Consider the following 22,664-nt stretch of genomic DNA (forward strand, 5'->3'; position numbering starts at 1 on the left):
AACCAAACCAAAACTACCCAAATTTCAAACCCAATTCTTTAAAAAAACACAAATATTACAAATTAAATGTGTAAAATATTGATAAGTCAACACCCAAATAGCTGCAAACTGATTTCTGCATACCAATTCAATCCTACACAAATACACATAAGATGCCCTTTGAATTGAATCTTGGGGTAGCCTATAATAATAGTCCAACAAATAAAAAACAACTCAATTATTGAATCTAGTTGTTCTTCAACTCTCCATCTCTTTCAAGAAAATATAAAATTTTACATATTCCATGGTCCCCAACTCCCTATATATGGGGACTATATTTCTCCCATTTGGATTCCAAGTATATACAACAAGACACACTCTAGAGGGAGAGAAAGAGAAGCAAGAGAGAGAAGATGGGAATTTGTGCTTCCATTTCATCTCCAGTGATACATGATGATTCATATGGCCAAGAAAGTGCTGTGTATTATACAGGAATAAGTAGCAATGAATCATCACAGAAAATTGGCTCAGTTTATTCTCATACAGGAAGCAAAGGATTGAACCAAGATTGTGCTCTTCTTTTTCAGGTATGTCTCTAACATATTTCCTACTTTTTTGTGTTATATAATGTTCTTTATATAAAAAAAAGATGAGAAGGGAAAATAGTGAGTTTGAATCCTAAATGTATGTCCCATCAGAACTGTCATAAAAAGTTATGATCATCAACAAAATTTCTCCTAAATTCATCCATCAAAATACACATGATTTCATAGTCAGGTATTGTATTTGCATTGAAGGATTATGAAAATGCAACAAAAAAGTGAGAACATAAATCTATTAATACTTTAATAAAATTGTGTATTCTTAGTTTCTTACATATTTTGATATCTTGTAGTGACATCTTTACATATTTTGATTTTGAAATTCCAAGAATAATCTAGTGATTTACTATTACATATAGATATTAATTTGTATCTTTTCAAAAAAAGCTTAGCCCAAATTTATTGACAGTATTTAATATGTGTGCACTGAGTGAAAAGCTCAAGGGGCTTTAAGCCCGTAATACTATTTTGTGTGAATTATTGTGTAAAATTCCGGTTATCAAAACAATCATTGGGAAATTCTCCTTTCAACATTTCGAATAAGAAATATAGAAAACACAGCCCTCGTCGAAAAAAAATCACGTATCCGTCTCTGCATGTGTGTCGGATGTACTATCCAAAAACACTGACTAAACCAAGAGCAGCCACATAACTTTTGCGGGGTTGTTTTGCAGGGCTATGGAGTCGAAGAAGGGGCCATTTGTGCAGTGTTTGATGGGCATGGCAAGAATGGGCACACAGTGAGCAAGATTGTGAGGAACAGGCTGCCTTCTCTCCTTCTCAACCACAGAAAAATGGGGAGTGATCAAAGCAAGAATTTCCAAAGATGGAAAGAAGCTTGCATCACTTCATTCAAAGCTGTAGACAGAGAGATTCAATTTCTTGAAACCTTGGATTGCTCTTGTAGTGGAACAACTGCTACTGTCGTAATCAGACAGGTAAATTGATTAATCATACTCGAACTTTGTCGAAATTTATAACTCGAACTTTGTCGAAATTGCAATTTTGCCCCGAAAGTCGAGAATCCCGACTTCATAGATTGTTTATAAAGTAAATGTAAGTTGAGGACATTTTCTAGAGTAAAAGAAAGTGTGTTTGATTTTTATTTACGAAGTGTGGTGGTGATGATGATAGGCTGAAGATCTGACGCTTGCAAATCTTGGAGATTCGAGAGCAGTTCTAGGGACAAGGAGCGAGAATGGGATCGTGGCCGTTCAGTTGACTAATGATCTCAAGCCTGGGGTGCCATGTAAGAAGAGAAGAAACCACACTTTTTCAATAAAACTGTTTACACGCACTACACACACTATATATGCATGAAATAGTAGGTGATGATGTTTTGAAAATGTGTTTTTTATACTTTTGCAGGTGAATCAGAGAGAATAACAAAGTGTAAAGGGAGAGTGTTTGCACTAAAAGAAGAGCCACATATACAGAGAGTCTGGCTGCCTTATGATGACTCGCCCGGACTCGCTATGTCTCGAGCTTTTGGGGATTTCGTGCTAAAAAACAACGGTATTATTTGCATCCCGGAGGTCTCCCACCACCGGATCACTCCCCAGGACGAGTTTCTTGTCGTGGCGACAGACGGGGTGAGCAAACTTTTGAAGAGAAAGAAATCGCATTAGAATTAATTATGAATTTTAGAAAGGATTGGTTCAATTTTTCTAAATATCTAATTCTTTTGATTGAAGGTGTGGGATGTGCTGAGCAATGAGGAAGTAGTGTCGATGGTAGCGGCTGCAGATAATGAAGAGGTAGCAGCAAAGGCAGTGGTTGATGCAGCAATTGCAATGTGGAAACACAAGTTTCCCAACTCAAAAAGGGATGATTGCACTGTTATTTGTCTATTTTTGCAATCTAAATCACTGTAGATTTATATCTTGATATATATACATATAGTCTTGAAGTCTACTGGGGTTTAGCCCACTTCAATATCATAGCCACATACATGATATGATGTATAAACCATGATATTTGAATGCTAAGATATTGAGTGAAAGTAGGAAATGTTTTGTGTGAATATGATTTTGATCCTAGTTTGTGTACTAATGTCTTTTTAGAAATATATCTCCTAACTTATGGTCTCTTAAAAACCCTACAGCTTCAAGAACCCAAGGAGCTGACTCAAAATTCTGTTACCAAATTATATCAATTAAGACATAAATTAAAAAAAAAATTCAAGATTTAAAAAAAAACACATAAATTGGAGACATTTTTATGTCAGAATATAAAGTTGGAAAACACAAAACAGAATTAAATCAACCCTCTAAATATTTGCAAACATAAGCAATTTTATAAATGGTTACCTAATGATTGATAATAAGGATGGAAATCCATCTTCTCAGATAAGAGTATTCATAGTAATGTTTCAGTAAGTAGCAAGTTTTTGTACACGGTGAAAAGGGGAAAGAGAAGTGGCCTCAGAGTTTATCGATAAAAATTGCCCACCGAAGATACGGAAGAACATGTGTAGCAAAAGAAGGCAACGGATCAAAAGGCATAAAATAATGGTTCTCTTACATTGCAGGAACAGCAGCAGCTTCCTCATCAGCTAATTTATCCTTGGAATTCTCTCCACCGACCAGAAAATCATCGTATATAACTGGCATTCGTATCCGTTCATGAGCAGATGTACGTTTTGGTCCGGTTTCGAGCTGGCTTTGATCGTGAGGTGCGAGATCCATATTATCCGATGGATTACCCTCGATCTGATTGCCAGCAAGAGGTGGGTTTTTTGAGGGAGCATCTCGGTGTTGCACGGGTGGTTCTTGCTTCTGCTGCTTGAATTGTTTCTGCAATGTTGTGAATGAGAATAATTTAATAGTTTGATTCTAGCAAAACACGGACAGCTACACCAAAACGACTACGGAGGTGCAACTGCTTACACACGATGGCTAGTGACGTGACTATGAAACTAAAGCAAATTTAGAAAAGTTATTATCTAAGTAAACATGCATGTACACCTACAGCCAAACATACCTCAAACTCTCTTCCTTGTCTCATTATCTCTTTGTAGGCATTTGGATCGCTTACTTTGATAATATTCCATAATACACCACCACCTCTACGGAATCGGCTGCCATCTGAGGTCTTCTGACCTCCACAAGCTTGGATTGCATCAACCTACACGTTCGTTTTTCATGTTAAATTGGCCTAAGATCGAATCTGTACAAAAATGAAACTCACAAGTTTTGCTATACATCATTTCCAAAAGAGTTTTTAAAATTCTAGCTGAAGGACAAACTAACTACAGGATCTCATACATCTTTTCACCCACACATCAATATTTACTCCTGGCCTGGGCTTTCTCGTTTAGCAGACTGAATTTACATAAGTTCTAATGATCATTAGCCATGGGGCATCGGTTAAAAGTCTAACAGATAGGAAGAGACTATCCGAACCTACTGAATTAGTGATGACTACAACGAGGATCAGATAAGGCTGTCCTCATGAACGTAGAGTAGGACAGTCGACCAGAGTCTCACCTTGAATTACCACATCAATATTTCCAGGTTCACCTAACCATATGGATTGATACTTTACAAAACTCTCATTTTCAAGTAATACATGAGTTTTCATTGTTGTCTCAACGCATGAGGTTCACCAGGATAATGTTAGGATTATTCAACAATTTAAACAAAAAATCCTGGTGCAGTGAAAAGGATACTAGGAGTGTGATGTCAGAATAAAAGAATGATTCTACGAAAATGTAGAAGGCGTTTATTCCCAACTACATCAAACACATACCAACATAAATCATCCAAATAGTGAGGATATTTGAAGAAATCAGATTCATCTATGACCATCATCTCGCTCTGGAAATTTTGAAGCACTACACTGGATTGAAATATCACAGAATGATTAAATATGAAGAAAATCGTATTGCAATATGAGAAATCCACAAGCGACAAATAATTGAGGGGATCACAATCCTACCTATTTCTTCCAACATGTATACTGAAAGCCTTGGATGAGGGACTGGAGGTGCAAATCCCTCATGTTACATACTCTTCATAAAATCCACTACCTATTTGACTACGTCAACATGACCTAACAAAACTTGAAGAAATTTTTTAAAAAGTTCAAGACAAATGCACACGCAGCACATATGTAATACCATAGTAAAGCTCAGACCTTCCCATTGAAACGACAAAATTATATCCAAATAGTAACAGTTTGTAGTATTAAAACAGTCACCAGTATTGAAATAGCAAAAAGTTGAACAGCTATCTCTAGCAATGATGCCTGTATACAGAAACTAGAAAGGCAGTTTACCTCTTTGATAAGATCACTCAAAGCTGCCACTCCAAGACAACCAACAGCAGTGTACATAAGATAAGATTTTGGCTCTCTCAAACGCTTGCATGCATCGATAACAAACCTAAGGAAGGGGTCATAGAAAGAAGTCATTCACCAAAATTATGAAATAGATGCTTATAAAATCAAAGAAAAACTAGACGTTTTATAAAACCAACAGCAAAAAATATGAAACTGTAGCAGATAATTAGATAATAACCAGGAAACATCCCAGATAACAGAGTATATATATTTTGAATGATCGAGAACAAGACTCATAAAATATACAGACCTGTTAACATCGGTTACATTTGGACCTACACTGCCACCTTTCCTCCTCTTGTTTTTCTTTTTCTTCTTCTTCTGTTTTGAACTTGGCCTGTTAGATTCTTGATTTTCTTGAATATCATGAACATTAGAACTTTCTCCTGCTCTAGTCCTTTGAATTGGTTCAACAAACTCACCCTCTTCTACATCAAGCATCTCAACATCTTGCCCAGCCTCAAAGTTATCCTCGTCAAAAAGTGTGTCAAGCAAGTTTTCTTGTCCTTCCATGTAACTACTGCAGTAAGCGTCCAGGTCAAATATTCTTGTTCAAACAAACATAAGCAAGACTTACACTAAACAAGTATAATATCTTATAGGACCAACTAGCTGGGAATAAATTAAGCTTGTAGTTGATATGCAATAAAGTTTCCTCAAACCACTCCACCAAATGAAATCTACAAGATTATAATATCTAAAAATATGGAAATTAAATTAGGCATTAACATTTTCATAGCATATGGAAACTCACAGATTATACCTATTTGGAAACTATTAACTCTCTTACGGACTATTTTAACAAAATATTAAGAATACCTTCTCTAATCAACAGGATCTTTAAGAGATGTCATAAAATTCCGCAAACTCTCCTCACAAATATGTTTCCACATATTCCAATACAAAAATGCCACCAGATAAACAATACAATCAAATCAGGGATACACAAAGAGACAGTCAAAGGCTTCTACACGGTATCATACGCTAAATGATTCAGCTTCCAACACACAAACACAGCTGAAAAATAACAAAACCATTTCAAACACAGACAACCAAGAAACAACCAACTGCTCTGATTTTCAAAACGACTTTTACACAATAAGTGAAGCTCATAGACCACTCCTACACCTAGAAATCACCATAAACCCTAACGAATATTCATAATTAACAAAAACAAAAAAAAATCCTAGCCATCACATAAAAATTGGCGGAAACATTGGCAATACAATCAAATTTAAACCGATTCACAAGCACATCAAATTTAGAAAATGAGAAGAAGAATAACCTAGCTTCGATTACTGAAACTGTTGCAGCTCGCGACTTCAAAGTAGCAGAGAGCTTAAACACAAAACTGCCGAAATGCGGACAATCAAATTTATTTATTTATTTATATATTTGTTTGTAACGTAATATGAATCAAAACTATTAGGCCTAATATCTAAAGGGCCTTCTATTATTGGGCTAGTATATCTAATGGGCCTTATCTCTTACATGTAACAAAAAAGGACTATTCTTCAATAAAATTATAGCTTAAATTTTGATTTTATAATATTTTTTTCGTAAAATATGTAATATTATGAATATTCGTTTTCAAGCAACATACATTAAAACCAATGATATGTTTATAAAAAATCTTTTTTTAATGATGAAAAACTAATGAAAACTCTTTCAAACTGTCCGAAAATTATAACTCAGGCTGATAAGGAACTAAAAGGGAAATTGATCTCTAAAATCATGAACTTTGCCTAAAATTTGGTATTTCCCATGAACTTTGAAATTTGTATATAATATCACGAACTTTGCATTTTGTTTGGTATTTCCCAAACTCACTCGAATAAAATATATTCATCAAAATCTTATTTAACGTAGGCAGCCGTGATATGTTTTATAATATTTTGAACCACTTTTTAAGTTCATAACATGAATGATAAAAAGTTACGTTGAAAATCACATTGATTTAATTGTGTGAAGTATGATAAAAAAGTCCTGTAAGTTAGTCAAATATAGTAAAATAGACATGCCGTGGGAAATACCAACAAAATGCAAAGTTCGTGATATTATATTCCAATTTCAAAGTTCATGGGAAATACCAAATTTTAGGCAAAGTTTATGATTTTAAAGACCAATTTCCCGAACTAAAATAAGTAGATGTCGCTAAGGCATGTAAACTAACAATATACTTTAAATTATAAGTATAAGTGAATAAACTAATTATCACCAATGTTCACAAATATATTATAGAAACCAACAAATGATAGGATGGTGGTGCAATTGATATGGACCCTCCATTAATTGATAATTTGATCTAGATATTTTGCTTTCTCCTAGCTCCTATAGATGGAAAGCACCACTCATGATATTTATGCATCGCCTAACGTATTTGTATTTATTATAGGTATATTTTATTAATAAATAAATTTTAAAGATCATATCATGACAAATTCGAATGATTTAATTTCAAATATTACCAATTATACCATTAAATCAACATATGCATGCGTATATGATATGTTAATTATGCATAAGCTAGGTTTAGATGTAACTCATCCATAAAATACGATGCTATTGTGGAAAAATGAAATGCCTTAGAAAAATAGTATTCTCCATTTTTTTCAACGAATATGACATAGTAGTACTTTTTAATCTATGAACAAGTATGACACAATTTTTTAAAATAAAAAAAAAATAATATTATTATCTCTATTTATTTAACACATATTACGATAATGTTATCGTCCGATGGGGTAATAGTGTGGATATTATTGAGATAGACATATGATTATTGTTCATTCATATGGAACTAGTCATATCCATATGACCATATGTAGATAAACATTGCATGCTAGAGCATAAATTCACAATTGTTTCTTCCTGAAAAAATACACACATAAATATTGTCACACTAAAATAAAATTATTCACAAGAGATTTAATAACAAAAAATATCCAAATCATGACAATTTTATCAACCAAGTGGATGCTTGCATCTAGCAATTTGTTGTGTATAAATAATTATAGAAAGTGACGTGATCATGTGATTAATTCTTATTCAATCATATTATATCAACCATTTGTCCCTGAGTTAGAGTGGGCAGGAGTGCATAAGATTCTATCTATATTTGAAGATTCATTTTATATTGATGAATCTACCCTTGATTTCACATCTTGTCACTCAACCACATACTTAAATATCAAAATTTATGAACAAATGTTCTTATAAAGTAGTTGTAAATGTTGACTTTTTGCATGATTAAAATTTCAAATATGGTTTAGAATATGTTATTTGTAAAGTGGATAATACGCAAGATTTGTAATTTCGACCATACAAACTTTTAAAATATGAAAATCTCAATATGTTACACTATAAAGAAAGATAAACTTTATCATTTAAATTTTAAACACGCCATCAACTCTTCTATAGCTTAAACGAAATAACATTGACCCTTTAATCCGATTGTAATAATTACTATAAAACTTAGCTATAAAGTAAATATAGTTTGCATAATACTTATCAATTTAATACGCCGTTGTCACATTGAATACATTTTGCGACAATTTCAATTATAGGGACCACTAGAAGGCTAATACGAGTGGTTATTCTTTTATGGTGGTACCCACTGAATATTCTAATCTTATCTTTTCAATTAAAAGTATTTTTTGATAGAAAATACATCAAAATAACATAATGATTAATTAGAAGTAGAAAACGAAATAATTAACAATCGATGTAAGCTTACATATAGGTTTATGTTAAAATGACAACCTCTCTTAAATGACATCGTGACACCATTTATACAATAATATTATAAACGCTACACAATAATATTACAAACACTACACAACAATCTATAGATTGATGTATAGTGTGTCGGATATTGTTGGACAAGAAAAATTGCTGGATAAAGAGCAACAAATTGTTGGCCGTCTTTTTCAATTTTTTATTTTTTGCCACATGACAACTTATTATTCGTCCATGTGTACATATGATTGGCTAGAAATGGTGGTATGATGTTATTTTAAGAGGTGTTGGCACCCTAGCATGCCCCCTTAGTTATATCCACAAAAATAATGTATCGATCTGTAAATATTTTAAACTATGGATTAAACATATTAGTGTATACTACTTTTTTTTTATTTATTAGTGAATACTACTTGAATTCAATTTAAAGAGTTATGGATTAATGAAATGTAGTGTAATTCAAATAAAATATTTATCTAAAGCCCATTGGCCCGTAGAAGCGAAAAATTGTCCAATCACAATAGTATACATAAAAAATCATGGACTTTCCCTGGATTTTAACGACATACAACAAACTACTCCACTTTAGTAGAAAATTTAGAATTGTGACAGTAGCATTTTCAGTGTGACAAAATGTTTGTGCATACAATAAATTTGTCTTCCTCAAAAAATACACACACAAATATATGTAGATAAAATATTTATCTAAGTAATACCAACCCATTTAGTGGAATTGGATAATAGTAGTAGTTGTTAACCCTTTTGAATAAATTATGTTACTCTACTAAATAAAATCATACTAACAAACAAGTCTTGACCTTTGAGCATTCATAATTTCAAATTTGTGATTTTAATAACACTTCAAATAATTCATTTCCTACGCCAAAAGTATGTACTCACAAATGCCTTAAAGTGTAAACGAAATTTATAATTATATTTAATACATAAATACATAGTACACCTAGATTTACGAATTTCTTATTTAGTCAAGTAAGTGATTTAATCGAATACAGTATAATTTTGAAGTTTTGAATTACTTTTTTTTGGTTTGACCACGTATGTATCAAACCCGCCTTCGGCAAAATCCGACTAATCCTGCTCGACCAGATTTGCAAACTAAGGCTGAAAGTCTACCAGTGTGGTGAAGTTTGAACCCGAGACCTCAAGATCACCACTGATCACACATAATTTCAACTATGCTTATGCTTTTAAAATAAAATCTTACTAATTAAATAATTAGTGAGTAATTTATCATACTACTTTTATTTAATAATTTGTGCTCAAGTCACACGTAAGTAGCAACCAAAAATTTTCTTTGGCTATATAATCGCACAGTTTAGATTCTTCAACCACTCCTCACTCCTCCCGAATTCCCTTTCTATATTCCTTCAACACCGGGGAAAATGATACGCTACGCCGCCGGTGCACTCTTCGTCCTTGCACTCTCGATCCTCACCGTTGCTCACGCCCGCCACGATTTCCTCAGGCTGCCGACCGAAGCTCGCCGCTTCTTCGGCGGCGCGGCCGCGGACAGCGACGCCGGAGCAGACGACGACTCTGTGGGGACTAGATGGGCCGTCCTCTTCGCAGGATCCTCCGGCTACTGGAATTACAGGCACCAGGTGATCGCGATCAAATTTCTCTTAATTTTTTGTAGGATATTTTATTTCTGTGCTGATTTATTGTTTACATATCTCCGTTGATGCTTACTGAAAATCCGCAGGTAGTCAGGCGACGAAATATTTTTATTTTTATTTTTTGATTTGGAAGCTAATTTTGCAGAAGAGCGCTGTTTTGTGTGTTTTTTTTAGTTGCTTCTTTTTTACTGTTTTTCTTTCGTTACATTTTTTTTCGATTTAGATCTTAATTTTACTGCTGTGTGTGTGTTTATCAGCTCATGGTCACTGAATCATCATAGACTTAGTTTAAACTCTTCGGTCATTTTCGTCATAGTTTATTACGGTAATTTGGAATTTTTTTTTCGTGAATTGCGATTACAGTACTCTCATCTAGTTTTGGCTTTTTGTTTGCTTAAACTATAAGTTTTGTATTCAGCATATTAATCCTTATCCGAGATTTTATATCTAATTTAGCTTTCTCAAAATCAAAATATCCTTTATCTGCCTGCGTTTCATTTCTTAAAAGTTGTGGCTGCAATTCATTTAAAGCGAAATATGGCATAGATAAGAATCTCAGCTACAAACCTTTACTTTGGCTGAAGAGAAATTATTGAAAGCAAGTCATGACAGATAATATATTATTAATATATTTTAGCCAGTAGTTGTCTGTTGCGTGCTATAGTAATGAACAAGGCAGAGTCATAGTAGGGACCACAGAGATTATAAATCATAAACATGATATCTTTTTTGTCGTGAGAGTCAAATTACTAAAGTTGCTGATGATTGTCTAGTTGAAAATTCACATATTCTTCTTTTCTTGATATGCATCTTTAATTCTTTATCCTTCTGCCCTTGATTTTCCTTGCAATATTGAGTTTGACCTTGAAATGAATTGAAGTTGAGATTAATGAGTGAGTTGCAGGAAACATTCAGAATATTGATCTTCCACCATCTCTTTATGGAACCAATAATTTTTTTACTAGTATACTTGGCATGAACATCAGGGCAAGTAATTATAAGGGAAAATATAAAGTTATGATTGAATAACAAAAGTGAAGTTGCAAAAGGGAACGTGTAAGCAAGCAAGATGTATGTTGTTTTCTTCTAATGGTGCAGTTAGCTATTCATGGCTTGGTTTATGTGTAAATGATGAGATCTCCATGATTCTCTCCTTTGTGTCGGATAAGTGGAGCTGATGCGTGTTTTTTTCTGTTTTGTGCTAGGCGGACGTGTGCCACGCATATCAAATCTTAAAGAGAGGTGGTCTGAAGGATGAAAACATTGTAGTTTTCATGTATGATGATATTGCCAATAACAGAGAAAACCCTCACCCTGGTGTCATCATCAACAACCCGCATGGTGCGGACGTGTACAAGGGAGTTCCAAAGGTTCGTGTTTGTTTCAAGTATCCTCGTTTCTTGTCACCTGTAGAAGAAGCTCAATTTTTCATAACAGAGTTAATTTTGGCAGGATTATGTTGGAAGCGCAGTAAATGCTGAAAACTTTTACGCTGCGATTCTTGGTAACAAATCTGCAGTGAAAGGAGGCAGTGGAAAGGTCGTGGACAGTGGTCCGAATGATCACATCTTCATATATTACACAGATCATGGTGGTCCTGGAATTCTCGGTTAGTAAACTCTTTTATTGTAAAATTTCTTCATTCATTATTTCAGTATGCTGATGATAGATTATGCCATCCTACACATTCTCTTTACCAGTGTTTTTTTTGTGCGTTGGACTGATTATTCTTGATGAGTTATGTATGCTCAGGGACGCCTGCCGGACCATACATATACGCGGATGACCTAAATGCTGTCTTGAAACAGAAGCATGCTGCTGGGACATATAAGAGCCTGGTAAGATGAGTACATACTTCATTTTTGTGAAACATATCTGAAGCAATAAAAACACTAAATACCTACATAATATGCCATAGGTATTTTATTTGGAAGCATGTGAAGCCGGAAGCATATTTGAAGGTCTTCTTCCTGAAGGCTTGAACATATATGCAACAACTGCATCAAACTCTATAGAGAGTAGTTGGGGAACCTACTGCCCAGGAGAGTACCCGGCTCCTCCCCGTGAATACGACACCTGCTTGGGCGACCTCTATAGTGTTGCCTGGATGGAAGATAGGTAATATCATGTATTCTTCAACTTTTCTTACTTCATTTGATCTTCGTGTATGCAAATAAGAAAGTTAAGTTTTCTCGAACGGGGATGATTCCTCTTGTAAGAGTCATCGGAAGGTCGTCTAGCTAGTTCTGAAACTACTATATTTTCCTGATCAATATTGACTTTGTGGTGTTTATCAAACAGTGACAGGCACAATCTCCAGACTGAAACTTTGAAGCAGCAGTACGAGCTGGTAAGATCTCGCGAAACTAAATATTTCCTCTGCTTAAAGGGGTATTATTGAACAAATATGACCTTTCTTGCATTTTCAGGTCAAGAAGCGAACAGCAAATGACAATGGTTACTATGGCTCTCACGTCATGCAATTTGGCGACGTGAAGCTGAGCGTGGAGGCTCTTTATCTGTATATGGGCACAGATCCTGCTAATGATAACTCCACTTTCGCAGAGGAGAATTCTCTGTCGCCATCTTCACAAGCAGTCAACCAGCGTGACGCCGATCTTCTGCATTTCTGGCATAAGGTATGTGTAACAAACTCGAGTTTGATCAAATTAATCATAGGATAAAAAGATCAAATCAGAATCAATGTCACATTTCCTCGATTTGTGCTTCATATTTTGATTCCCACTTGCAGTTCAGGAAGGCTGCTGAGGGATCTGATCGCAAGGCTGAAGCTCAGAGCCAGCTTGCGGAAGCTATGGCACACCGCGCACACATTGACAGCACCATCAAACTGATCGGAAAACTCCTCTTCGGAATGGAGAAGAGCCACGAAGTCATGAACTACGTCCAACCTACAGGCAAGCCTCTTGTCGAAGACTGGAGCTGCATGAAAACTATGGTAAAAACAAACACTAACACATCCCAAAAAACATTCATAGCATCTTCATTCCATTCCCTCGTTTCAATCAAGAACACATTCATTCGTATCTCCAACCACAGGTTAGGACATTTGAGGCGCGCTGTGGGGCACTGTCCCAGTACGGGATGAAGCACATGCGGGCTTTTGCCAACATCTGCAACGCGGGAGTGAATAGTGAGGCGATGGCCGAGGCTTCTGCACAAGCCTGCACCACCTTCCCTTCCAACTCTTGGAGCTCTCTCAATAGGGGCTTCAGCGCTTGATTCGCCGCTGCCGTCAGTCGTGCAGCCTGGCTATGTGCAGAAGCAGTGGTGCTGGATCTCAGCTTGTATATATGAAGATGGTCTTGATCATATATATATTGATGATGCTTATATATATGTTGATGCTGTTGGTGGCTTTTTTGTACATAGTGCCAAGGAACACTAGGCCCTCTTGTTATTCTTGTTCATATAATCAAATTAATCAGAAATTGTGGGCAGCAATTTAAGTATTTATGTATAGAAAAAAGCAGGCTTTGATGAAATTATTGGCTGTGTAGTAATTTATGAATCGCCATATATTTGATAAACATTAAGAAGTGAATCTTTATTTTGCAATATATGATTATAAATGAGGGATGATTATTAGTATCTATTAACAATTCAACCCAATATATCTTTAATACTCCATACTACCTTATTGTGTAAGGAACCAAATGATGACATATTGAAGAAAAGAGAGGCAAATTACATTATCAAGGCACTAGCTTTTTTTTGACTTTTAGATTAGCTTTTCTTTCTCTATTTAGATTGAAATGTATGCATAATCATTGAAATAAATAAATTAATTAATATCACACATACTATAGTTAGTGAGACACAATTTCAAAAATTCAAATTATTAAAAGCATCTACTTACTAAATGTGGGTGGTCCATTTAAAAATTGCTGATAAATTTCAAACTATAACACGAATTATTGGCTTCTCCAAATTCAAATTCGAGATTGTCTTAAAAATCAAAGCAAAAAGATAAATAAACCTGATCATATTAGTTTAAGTTAACCATGGTAGCGGTTAGCGAGAAGGCTCCACGATAACAATTGCAATAAAAAATTACTCCAACAAACGACGTTTAAAATATTCCGTTAGATCATTCAACGTCGCGAGTCTTCCTTTCAGCTCTTGCAGGGGAATAGTAACGCCGTCATCTAACAGTGCAAACGGCGACAGATCGATACCGATGATGATAATTCAACGGTCATGATTGAAAGTTGAGGACGGGACGGTATAAAACAGGAGGCTATCAAGGAAGGCAGAGTTCATTCGTATTTCTGTGTTGTTTCTTCACACGAGGAGAAAACCTTCCCTCTCTCTCTGGTTTCTCTCTCGAAACTCATAGGTTTGGAGTAATTGATTGGAAATTGTGAGCTCACGGAGCTGTGTAATCTGGTGAGTGGTAATGCAGTGAATGTTTAATGATCAAACAATTTAGTAGTGAGAAATTCTCAGTTTCTGAGAGTTTAATCGATGTATAATTGAATTCTGGATCTTCGTTGACCGTATATGAACCGCACGCGCATTATCGGATTATGTTTTTAGAAGATATTCGAGTTCGATTGTGGCGAAAATTTTGATTCAGTCCGATTTGATTTTCGGAAGGATATTTGTTTCGCGTTCTGTTTGTGTTCATTCGGTTGTTTTTAATACTAATACTTTGTTGATTTTTGTTCAAACAGGGGAATTTTTGAGAGATTTGAGATCGGTATCGTGGATTTGAAGATCGCAATCGATTTAAGAAACCTCGGAATTCTTCTGTTTGTCTGCTGGAAGCGCTATTTTCAGCACTGGATTCTGCTTGATTTTTTAGGCGTATGTGACTTCAATTCATTCCTTCTAAAGTTTCTCTAGAGTTTCAGTCTGCTAGCATCCAGATTGGGAGACAAAGGTAATTTGTTTGGTTAAGATCAGAAAATTGGTGTATAATTTGCATTGTGTGTTACGATGACGAATTTTATTTCGTTGCCGCAGATTTGGAGGACTCCGGCTTCACTGATTTTTTTTCAGATTTTATCGGCAGAGATTTTAGGTTGTAGTTGAGGATAGCAGGTATTTTGCAGGTAATGGTGAATTTTCTTCCTCTGTTTCTCCTCCTCCTCTCTCTCTCTCCGAGGAACGTGATTTTCAAACCGTTTCAGCTTTCATCTTTTACCAATCTATCACCAGAGTTTCTTGTTGTTTAATTCAAGCGCTCTGTTTTTGCCCAAATCTCTTCCTCTCGACGGTTCCAATTTTGTGAATCTCCAGCATTTTCTCGGAAAATATTCATCTGCTTGAAAGTGCTTGAGCTGAAGAGAATTTAAAGCATCATTCACCATTCCAGCTGACCTAAAAAATCAAGAGCTGAATTTCTCAATTTTCTTCGTCATATCAAATGATTCAAATCTCTTCATTCAATTAAATGTATAACCACGCATTTACCTCTACTTGTTTCCTCCCAAAATACAAAAATTTCCTGATTTTTTCACTCCATTATGACTATTTCTCCCCAAAAACTCTTGCAACGAAGATTTCGCGATGTTGCACTAGATCTCGCAATTGGCCAAAAACTCTGCCAATTTGAAAACTCAGTGATTTTCATTTCATTTTAAATTCGTATCTGCCTTTTCTCTACACCATTAAAAGCACAAAAATCCACAGTAATTTAGTTAACAGAGCCTCAACTTCCGTTAATAACGAGAATCATGTTACTTGACGGCGTGCAGACGTGACCTAAAGGGGGCGATGGAGAGGAACATTACCCACTCCACCAATAAAGACAGCTTATTGCTGAGATCCGAATCCAAGTCAGACGCTACGACGTCGTCCGACTTCGTATTGCAGTGGGGCAACAGAAAAAGGCTACGCTGTATGAAGTTCCAGACCAAGGACCACAGCGGTTCGGGCCCGGTTCAGCGGCCCACGACCCGGATCGATCGGCGGGTCGTCAGGTCGGATCTCAGCAAGAGAGAAGATCCGAATTCGAATCAGCTGCTCACTGGTAAGAGCAACGGCGGCGGCAACGGTTATTTGAACCTCCGCCAGCGGGCGGCCTCTCCGGCTCATCGAATTTTGAGGTATTTTGCTAATCTTAAATTTTATTTTCCCGAAAAATACGATTCCATTTTGTTGACTTATTACTGGTTTTGGTGGATTATGATTTTATCCTTTTTTTCTTTTATCTTGAATTTGTGGAGAGGAACCAATTATTCTTGAATTCATTATTGGTGTGGGTCTATATAAAGTTAAAATAACCCCAATTCTTCACCCAATTCTTTTCCTTTTTTCATGCAATAATTTGTGTGCAAAAATAGTTTTTAAATGTGCGTTGATACTTGTATTTGGTTTCCTCAAAGCAACTATGAAAAGTATTTTTGGCTTATATTAATAAAAGATTGAATGAAAATTTTCTCTTCATTTCTTGGAAGCTGCTAATTGCTTGGCTTCGGAAAGTGGGCCACTATTTATCCTCATTTTCCACTCCTCTTTGGCATTGAACTGTTATTTTCCAGATCCACGCCCCATTCGTATAATATTTTGATTATGACACGTAAATCATCAACTCAAAGATTAAGGTAGCAATTCAATCCAACGGTCCAGATTCTTCCAAAGACCACCTCACAAGTCATAACCTTTTCTGTTTATTCATTTTCTCTCCATTTTTGGTATCTCTCTCTGTATTTGCACACACCGCCCTAAAAAATTACGTCTCTTTGTATTAAATAAAAGGCTGTGACCCATATCAGAAACACTATCCTCTATTAAAACAATTCCCCTCAATATCTCTGATCCAAAAAGCACTACCCCACAGGGCTATTTCTGTAATTTTCCTCCCACCCTTTTTTAAAACTTTACATTTTTTTACTGTTTTTATTACTTTCCACTAATATAACAAATTCCTGTTGTCAATTTAATCAATAGTCATAGAAGTAGTTGAAGTTTGTACTACTAGTATTTTAGTTTTGCATATGTTCTGAATTGTAATGTGATTTGTTTTCGCTTTATCCAATCTTTAGGAATTCAGAGACTTCGCTTGGTATGAGAGGACATAGCAACGTAGTAAGGGGATTGACATCCCCAGAGAGGGGTGGTACCACCGGCAATAATAATAGTACCCACCTCCACAGTTGTACCAAGAACAATAAATCTAGCCATCACAACGACAACCACTACCAACATGGCGGCGGAGGTGGTGGCTCCGGGTCATCCGGGACAGGCCACGATGAGAAAAAGGGCGCCTCATCCGACACCACCATCGTGGCGGTGTGGCCTCCCAAGTTCGTGATTGCCTTGACGAACAAGGAGAAGGAAGAGGATTTCATGGCGATTAAAGGCTCAAAGCTTCCTCAGCGACCCAAGAAACGAGCCAAGCTTATCCAGCGCACACTCAACGTAAGTCCTTTATTGATCAGATCCCTTCTTGTTGAATACTTGAATCTTTGTTTTGTGTTATCAAAGCATGAAAATTCATATTTTTAGAACTATTTGTCTCTTGTGTTAGGTAAGGAATTATTCCATCCGTTAGTGTTATAACCTGAAGTTAAAAGATGGATCTTGATTTCTTGTCATGGATTATATTTTGTGGCTTACAATGACAAAAAATACCAAGCATAGGAAAAACAGTGGACTTTATCCTTAGCTTAGTTTGAATTTTTTTTTCCATTTTCTATCTGTAGTTAAGTATTAAAAAATACTGCAACTCTTATGATCCAGCTGCATTAAATCTTTTCACCGGTTTTGCACGTGGATAAGTTTGGTCAAAATAAATGAAGGGCATTAAATATTAGCGTGAGTAAATACATAGCTTGAACAAATATTAATTCAAATCCATTATTTTGTTCAATGTATCATACTAGTACAGTAGTACATTCTTGTGGAAAATATCTTTTGCAAAAAGTATCATTGAAACGTTGCAGCAAGGTAGGCCAAGTGCAATGTACATGGCCCTTTTTGCCCATCCACTTATGGTCGTAAATGAACGGAGACTCTTGCTCTCATCTTTTACTTCAAAATTCACATGAAGGGCATAGGTGGCTTTTCACAAATTCAACTTTGATCATCACTTACTATTATTCAATTATCTGGAATTTGGGGAAGTGCATAACAAAATTGTATGAGTAGTGCAACTTGTAGTATTTGTTACTTCTACTGTAAGAAAAATTCAATATAGAGATGATTAAATATTTAGTCATTAGTCATTACTGTTGATGATAGTAGCCACGCACCACCACCACAAATACTAGATATTTTCTTCTGCAACTTTATGATTAAATATTGTGGACAGCTGATGCAATAATTGGTTTTGGTGGGGTCTTTGTTTTCTTGTTCATTCTTTTATATAGTCGACAGCGCATTCTTTTTTGGATTGTTTGTGTCACAGTTCACGAACATGTATGATTATACATGTATCCCAATAATGCATCAAATAACTATATCTCCACTTAGAAATTATTCTTCATACAAACATAAAAAATAAAAATTATGGACTGATTATATTCTTGTGCATTTGCAGTTGGTTAGTCCAGGTACATGGTTATGTGATCTGACTTTGGAAAGGTATGAGGTGAGAGAGAAGAAGGTTTCCAAGAAGGTAATGCAATGCTCTTTCTCTCTCTAGTTGATTAATTTCTCTTTATGTATAGAGTTTATTAATTTGTTATTTGGATTATTCAGAGGCCTAGAGGGTTGAAGGCGATGGGAAGCGTGGAATCGGATTCAGAGTAGAGTAGAAGGGGAGATTTGGATGAGGAGTTTCTGAGAAGTTGTTGAGAGGTTTGAGAGAGTTCAGATTTGTGAAAATATTTCCCAAAATTGTGGTCTTCAAGATGAAATTCTTGGGGTTCAATATAATTATAATTATATATATATCCTTGTTGTTCAATGAACATCCATCCTTCATGTTGTACATCATGTTTTCTTAATTACTACGGAGTATTTTTTTTCCATTTAATCACATACAGATCAAAGAAAATATATTGATTGATCTAAAAGAACATGTTCTTGTTGGAATTTAAAGCTTATGCCTAATTCATTTTTATATCTATATTAGTATTCTCTTGGTTGAAAAATTAATAAGTATAAAATTGCTATAATAATACTGATTTTTAAAATTTTATTAAATTTACACATTGATTTCGGAAATGTTATTATGTAGTTCTAGTAGTATATTTATGAAATACTTCTTGGCACTCAGCAAATGTGTGGCTAATAACAACGGAGAATAAAAATTACTACTATTAAAACATGGAAAAGAACCGGCACATTTAATTTTTGTAGCAACTTGATTAATTGGCCTATGTATCTTATTCCTAGAATAGTTATGTCTCGAATTTATCGTTACCATTGAAAAACTAGATTAGCAGTATGAATCAAAATTGGGTTTAGATATTGGGCTTTTTAACTTCATCTTTTTGGACATACTAATATAGTCCACGAAAACTAATTCGTAGCACTCGTTTTTCACATGAAAAGTAGGAGTAATTCTTTCACACTAAAAATTAATTAAAAATTATTTTGCTACGGAAATTATTGAAGCATAATTTGAATGTACCAAAATTGCAACATGTTTTCAAATTTAGGTATAGTTGCTGGGAAATTTATTGAAGCCTTTAATTTGAAACTACATAAATCTAATATGAATCATAATAGTAATGTAATAAAGGAAATGAAAAAATGATATTCATAAGAAATCACACATAAAAATGTCGAATGAATATTACAAAAACGAAAAAGAATTTGAAAATCCCCAAACACCGCAAATCAACTGATCCAAACCCCCAAACACCGCAAATCAATATACATTACATACACACTCCGCCATAGCCTAGAAAGGAAAATTGAAAAAAACTCAGATCCGGAGCGCCGCGCCGACGACGAACGAAGCCACGGCGACGGCGAGCGAGGGGAGCGCAACGCCGGCTGAAGACGCCGGCGCCGGTGCGGGACCTTCCTGCGCGGCTGAGGTGCCGACGAGTGCGAAGACGGTTGCGGCAATCGCCATTGTCGCCACCAAAACTCTCTTCTGCGACACCGCCATTGCGCGTTTGTGTGTGTGAGAGAGAGAGAGAGGAGAAGAGGAATGTTTTGACGTGAGTGGCGGAGATGAGATTTGAGAGAGGGAGATGTGTGAAGGGATTTATAGGGAGAGAGGAGAAGGTCGGTGTGGGGGGTGCGGGCAGGGGGCTAGGTTGGACGGGCAGCTGCCCGAATTTACAGACTGGCAAATGGAGAGACAGCTATTTGATACGACGGCGTACTTAACATGCCCACTACTAATCATTCATCTAACTACTTATTTTACTCATTTCCAATATTTTAAATTGAAAATTAGTGTGTTGGATTATTAGAAGAGTTGGAATTATCTAAACTACTTACTCCGTCCCGGCTAAGACGACACATTACTTAGCCGGCACGGGATTTTAGGATGTATTGGTTAAAGTGTTTAATTGGAGAGAGAGAAGGTGGGTGTAAGTATTAAAGTAGAGAGATAAAGAAAAATGTATATTTTAATAGGAGTGAGAAAAAGTGGTAGAGTGCATTAATTGGAGAGAGCAAGTTATCAAAAAAGGAAATGTGTCATCTTAGTTGGGACAAACTAAAAAAGAAAACGTGTCATCTTAAGCGGGACGGACTCCATCCGTCCCACATAATTTTATCAAGTATTCCATTTTGGACCGTCCCATCTGATTTTATTAATTTCACTTTTACCATTTTTAGTAGTGGACCACATATTCCACTAACTCATTCTTATCACATTTTATTATAAAACTAATTTTAAAAGTAGGACCCACATCCCACCAACTATTTCAACTCACTTTCCATTACATTTCTTAAAATTTATGCCGGCTCAAAGTGTGTTAAATTATGTGGAACGGAGGGAGTAGTAATTTTCTTGATGAATTAGTAATTTCTCACGTCAACTAAATCTTCATATATCTTGATCATACAATGAGGTACGTACTACCCCCTCCGTCCCATATTTGAACTCACTTATTGTTATGGCTCGGATTTTAAGAAAGAGTTGAAGTGTGTAATAAATGAAGTGAGATGGTAGAATGTGTAATAAATGAAGTGAGATGGTGGAGTTGGTTGAAGGTGGGTCCCTTTTGACTTTTGATTTTTGTTTTGATTTATTTTAATGTAGATAATGACATTTTTATGTACTTTTGATGAATAATAGGGTAAAATTGTATGACCAAATATGGAAAATTTTAAAAGTGACTCTTAATCTGGGATTGGGGGGTGAGTATTTTTTTTAACTACCCCTATGATGATATATAAATTTAAAATTCAATTTTGAATTTGAATATTTAACTATGAGAGTCATTGTCTAACATTTTTGAAAAATACTCTCAAGTTAAAATATCTCATTTTGCTCTTAGCGAAAAATAAGTCTTATTCTCCAACTTATTATATTTTCTTCATTTTCAGCTATTGTTTTCTCTATCTTTATTACTATATCCTTATCTAACCCACTAAACACATTTTTTAAATTATTGTGTAAAAAAGATTTAGTTAATTTATCATGAATTTCTTAGCACAAATAATGGAATTCTATTTCAAAATAATTACCCAATCCAAAATTAGTGAATCAAACGAATTGAATTTAATTATCAAAGCATATTTACTCTAGATATTTTGTTAGTAGTAGTACATTATACGGCACCTACCTAATGCACATATTCTGAAGGTAACTTCAATTCCTAATGTATGAACTCGAATAGATTTTGAAATTTAAATTATAATCCTACTAGTCAATAATCAATCATTCAAAAAAGGAAATATAAATTGAAGATGAATAGATGTGGCAACCAAAATAACGGCGATTGGAAATGGGGCAAGTTTCCGTTAGTTTGGACGGCGAAATGGACATTTGTACTGGTAATGCCGTCACGGCGAAATCACGGCGATTCCATTCCCGATTTTCTAGAACATTCTTCAGTCTCCAACTCCTATGTCCAATAATTGTTGAGTTCAACTCCAAAATAGTTGGGTTTCAGAAAAATCAAGTAGCTCTAAAGGACAATGGTATATTTTGTATTAATACTATTTTTTTCCTAGTTATTTTAAAAAGAAATGTCTAAAGCATTAAAATTTTGTTGACTGATGGAGCACATAGTATTTTAAATTATTATATTTAATTTATTCATTTTTTTTTGTCAATTTAATACCCTCTTCAAAAAAATATTAATGCATTTAAGTAATATAGAATGTAATTATGTAACACAACAAAAACATTAAACCAGTCACAAAAACTCAATTCGGAGACTATCTTTTTATTTAGCATAAATGCATTTATTGACATTAATTAGAGACATAAAATAATTTGTACTATCAACATATTTTTCTGCAAATGCTAGAACTGACAAAT

At 35.1% G+C, this 22,664-nt stretch overlaps 4 protein-coding genes across 5 annotated transcripts; 3 read left to right on the forward strand and 1 right to left on the reverse strand.

The window, feature by feature from the left end:
• Positions 1-392: 392 nt before the first annotated feature.
• Positions 393-2,604, forward strand: LOC125199272 (putative protein phosphatase 2C 72). The gene is made up of 5 exons (XM_048097345.2): positions 393-566; positions 1,256-1,519; positions 1,716-1,830; positions 1,950-2,173; positions 2,276-2,604. The coding sequence occupies exons 1-5, from the start codon at positions 393-395 to the stop codon at positions 2,453-2,455; spliced, it is 957 nt and encodes a 318-aa protein (XP_047953302.2). The 3' UTR covers positions 2,456-2,604.
• A 253-nt stretch (positions 2,605-2,857) lies between these two features.
• LOC125211372 (phosphorylated adapter RNA export-like protein) lies at positions 2,858-6,302 on the reverse strand. Of its 2 annotated transcripts, none has more exons than XM_048111125.2 (5): positions 6,208-6,302; positions 5,173-5,439; positions 4,860-4,965; positions 3,564-3,707; positions 2,858-3,376 (listed from the first exon to the last, which is right to left on the reverse strand). In XM_048111125.2, the coding sequence occupies exons 2-5, from the start codon at positions 5,433-5,435 to the stop codon at positions 3,101-3,103; spliced, it is 789 nt and encodes a 262-aa protein (XP_047967082.2). In that variant the 5' UTR covers positions 5,436-5,439; positions 6,208-6,302; the 3' UTR covers positions 2,858-3,100. The 2 variants fall into 2 exon arrangements, with proteins under 2 accessions (XP_047967082.2, XP_047967081.2); XM_048111124.2 differs by having other exon boundaries at positions 5,173-5,442; positions 6,208-6,267.
• Positions 6,303-10,009: 3,707 nt separating this feature from the next.
• Positions 10,010-13,803, forward strand: LOC125214180 (vacuolar-processing enzyme-like). The gene is made up of 9 exons (XM_048115084.2): positions 10,010-10,282; positions 11,503-11,667; positions 11,750-11,906; positions 12,050-12,135; positions 12,216-12,415; positions 12,599-12,647; positions 12,727-12,936; positions 13,050-13,256; positions 13,358-13,803. The coding sequence occupies exons 1-9, from the start codon at positions 10,064-10,066 to the stop codon at positions 13,538-13,540; spliced, it is 1,476 nt and encodes a 491-aa protein (XP_047971041.1). The 5' UTR covers positions 10,010-10,063; the 3' UTR covers positions 13,541-13,803.
• A 758-nt stretch (positions 13,804-14,561) lies between these two features.
• On the forward strand, positions 14,562-19,175 carry LOC125214937 (uncharacterized). The gene is made up of 7 exons (XM_048116175.2): positions 14,562-14,707; positions 14,995-15,203; positions 15,287-15,375; positions 16,021-16,371; positions 17,311-17,686; positions 18,807-18,884; positions 18,968-19,175. Exons 4-7 carry the CDS (start codon positions 16,040-16,042, stop codon positions 19,016-19,018), a joined length of 837 nt encoding a protein of 278 aa, XP_047972132.2. The 5' UTR covers positions 14,562-14,707; positions 14,995-15,203; positions 15,287-15,375; positions 16,021-16,039; the 3' UTR covers positions 19,019-19,175.
• The last annotated feature ends 3,489 nt before the right edge of the window (positions 19,176-22,664 follow it).

The sequence above is a fragment of the Salvia hispanica genome, chromosome 3 (assembly GCF_029641045.1).
Source record: "Salvia hispanica isolate PSC_SH4W2 chromosome 3, Shi_PSC_v1, whole genome shotgun sequence".
NCBI lineage: Eukaryota > Viridiplantae > Streptophyta > Magnoliopsida > Lamiales > Lamiaceae > Salvia > Salvia hispanica.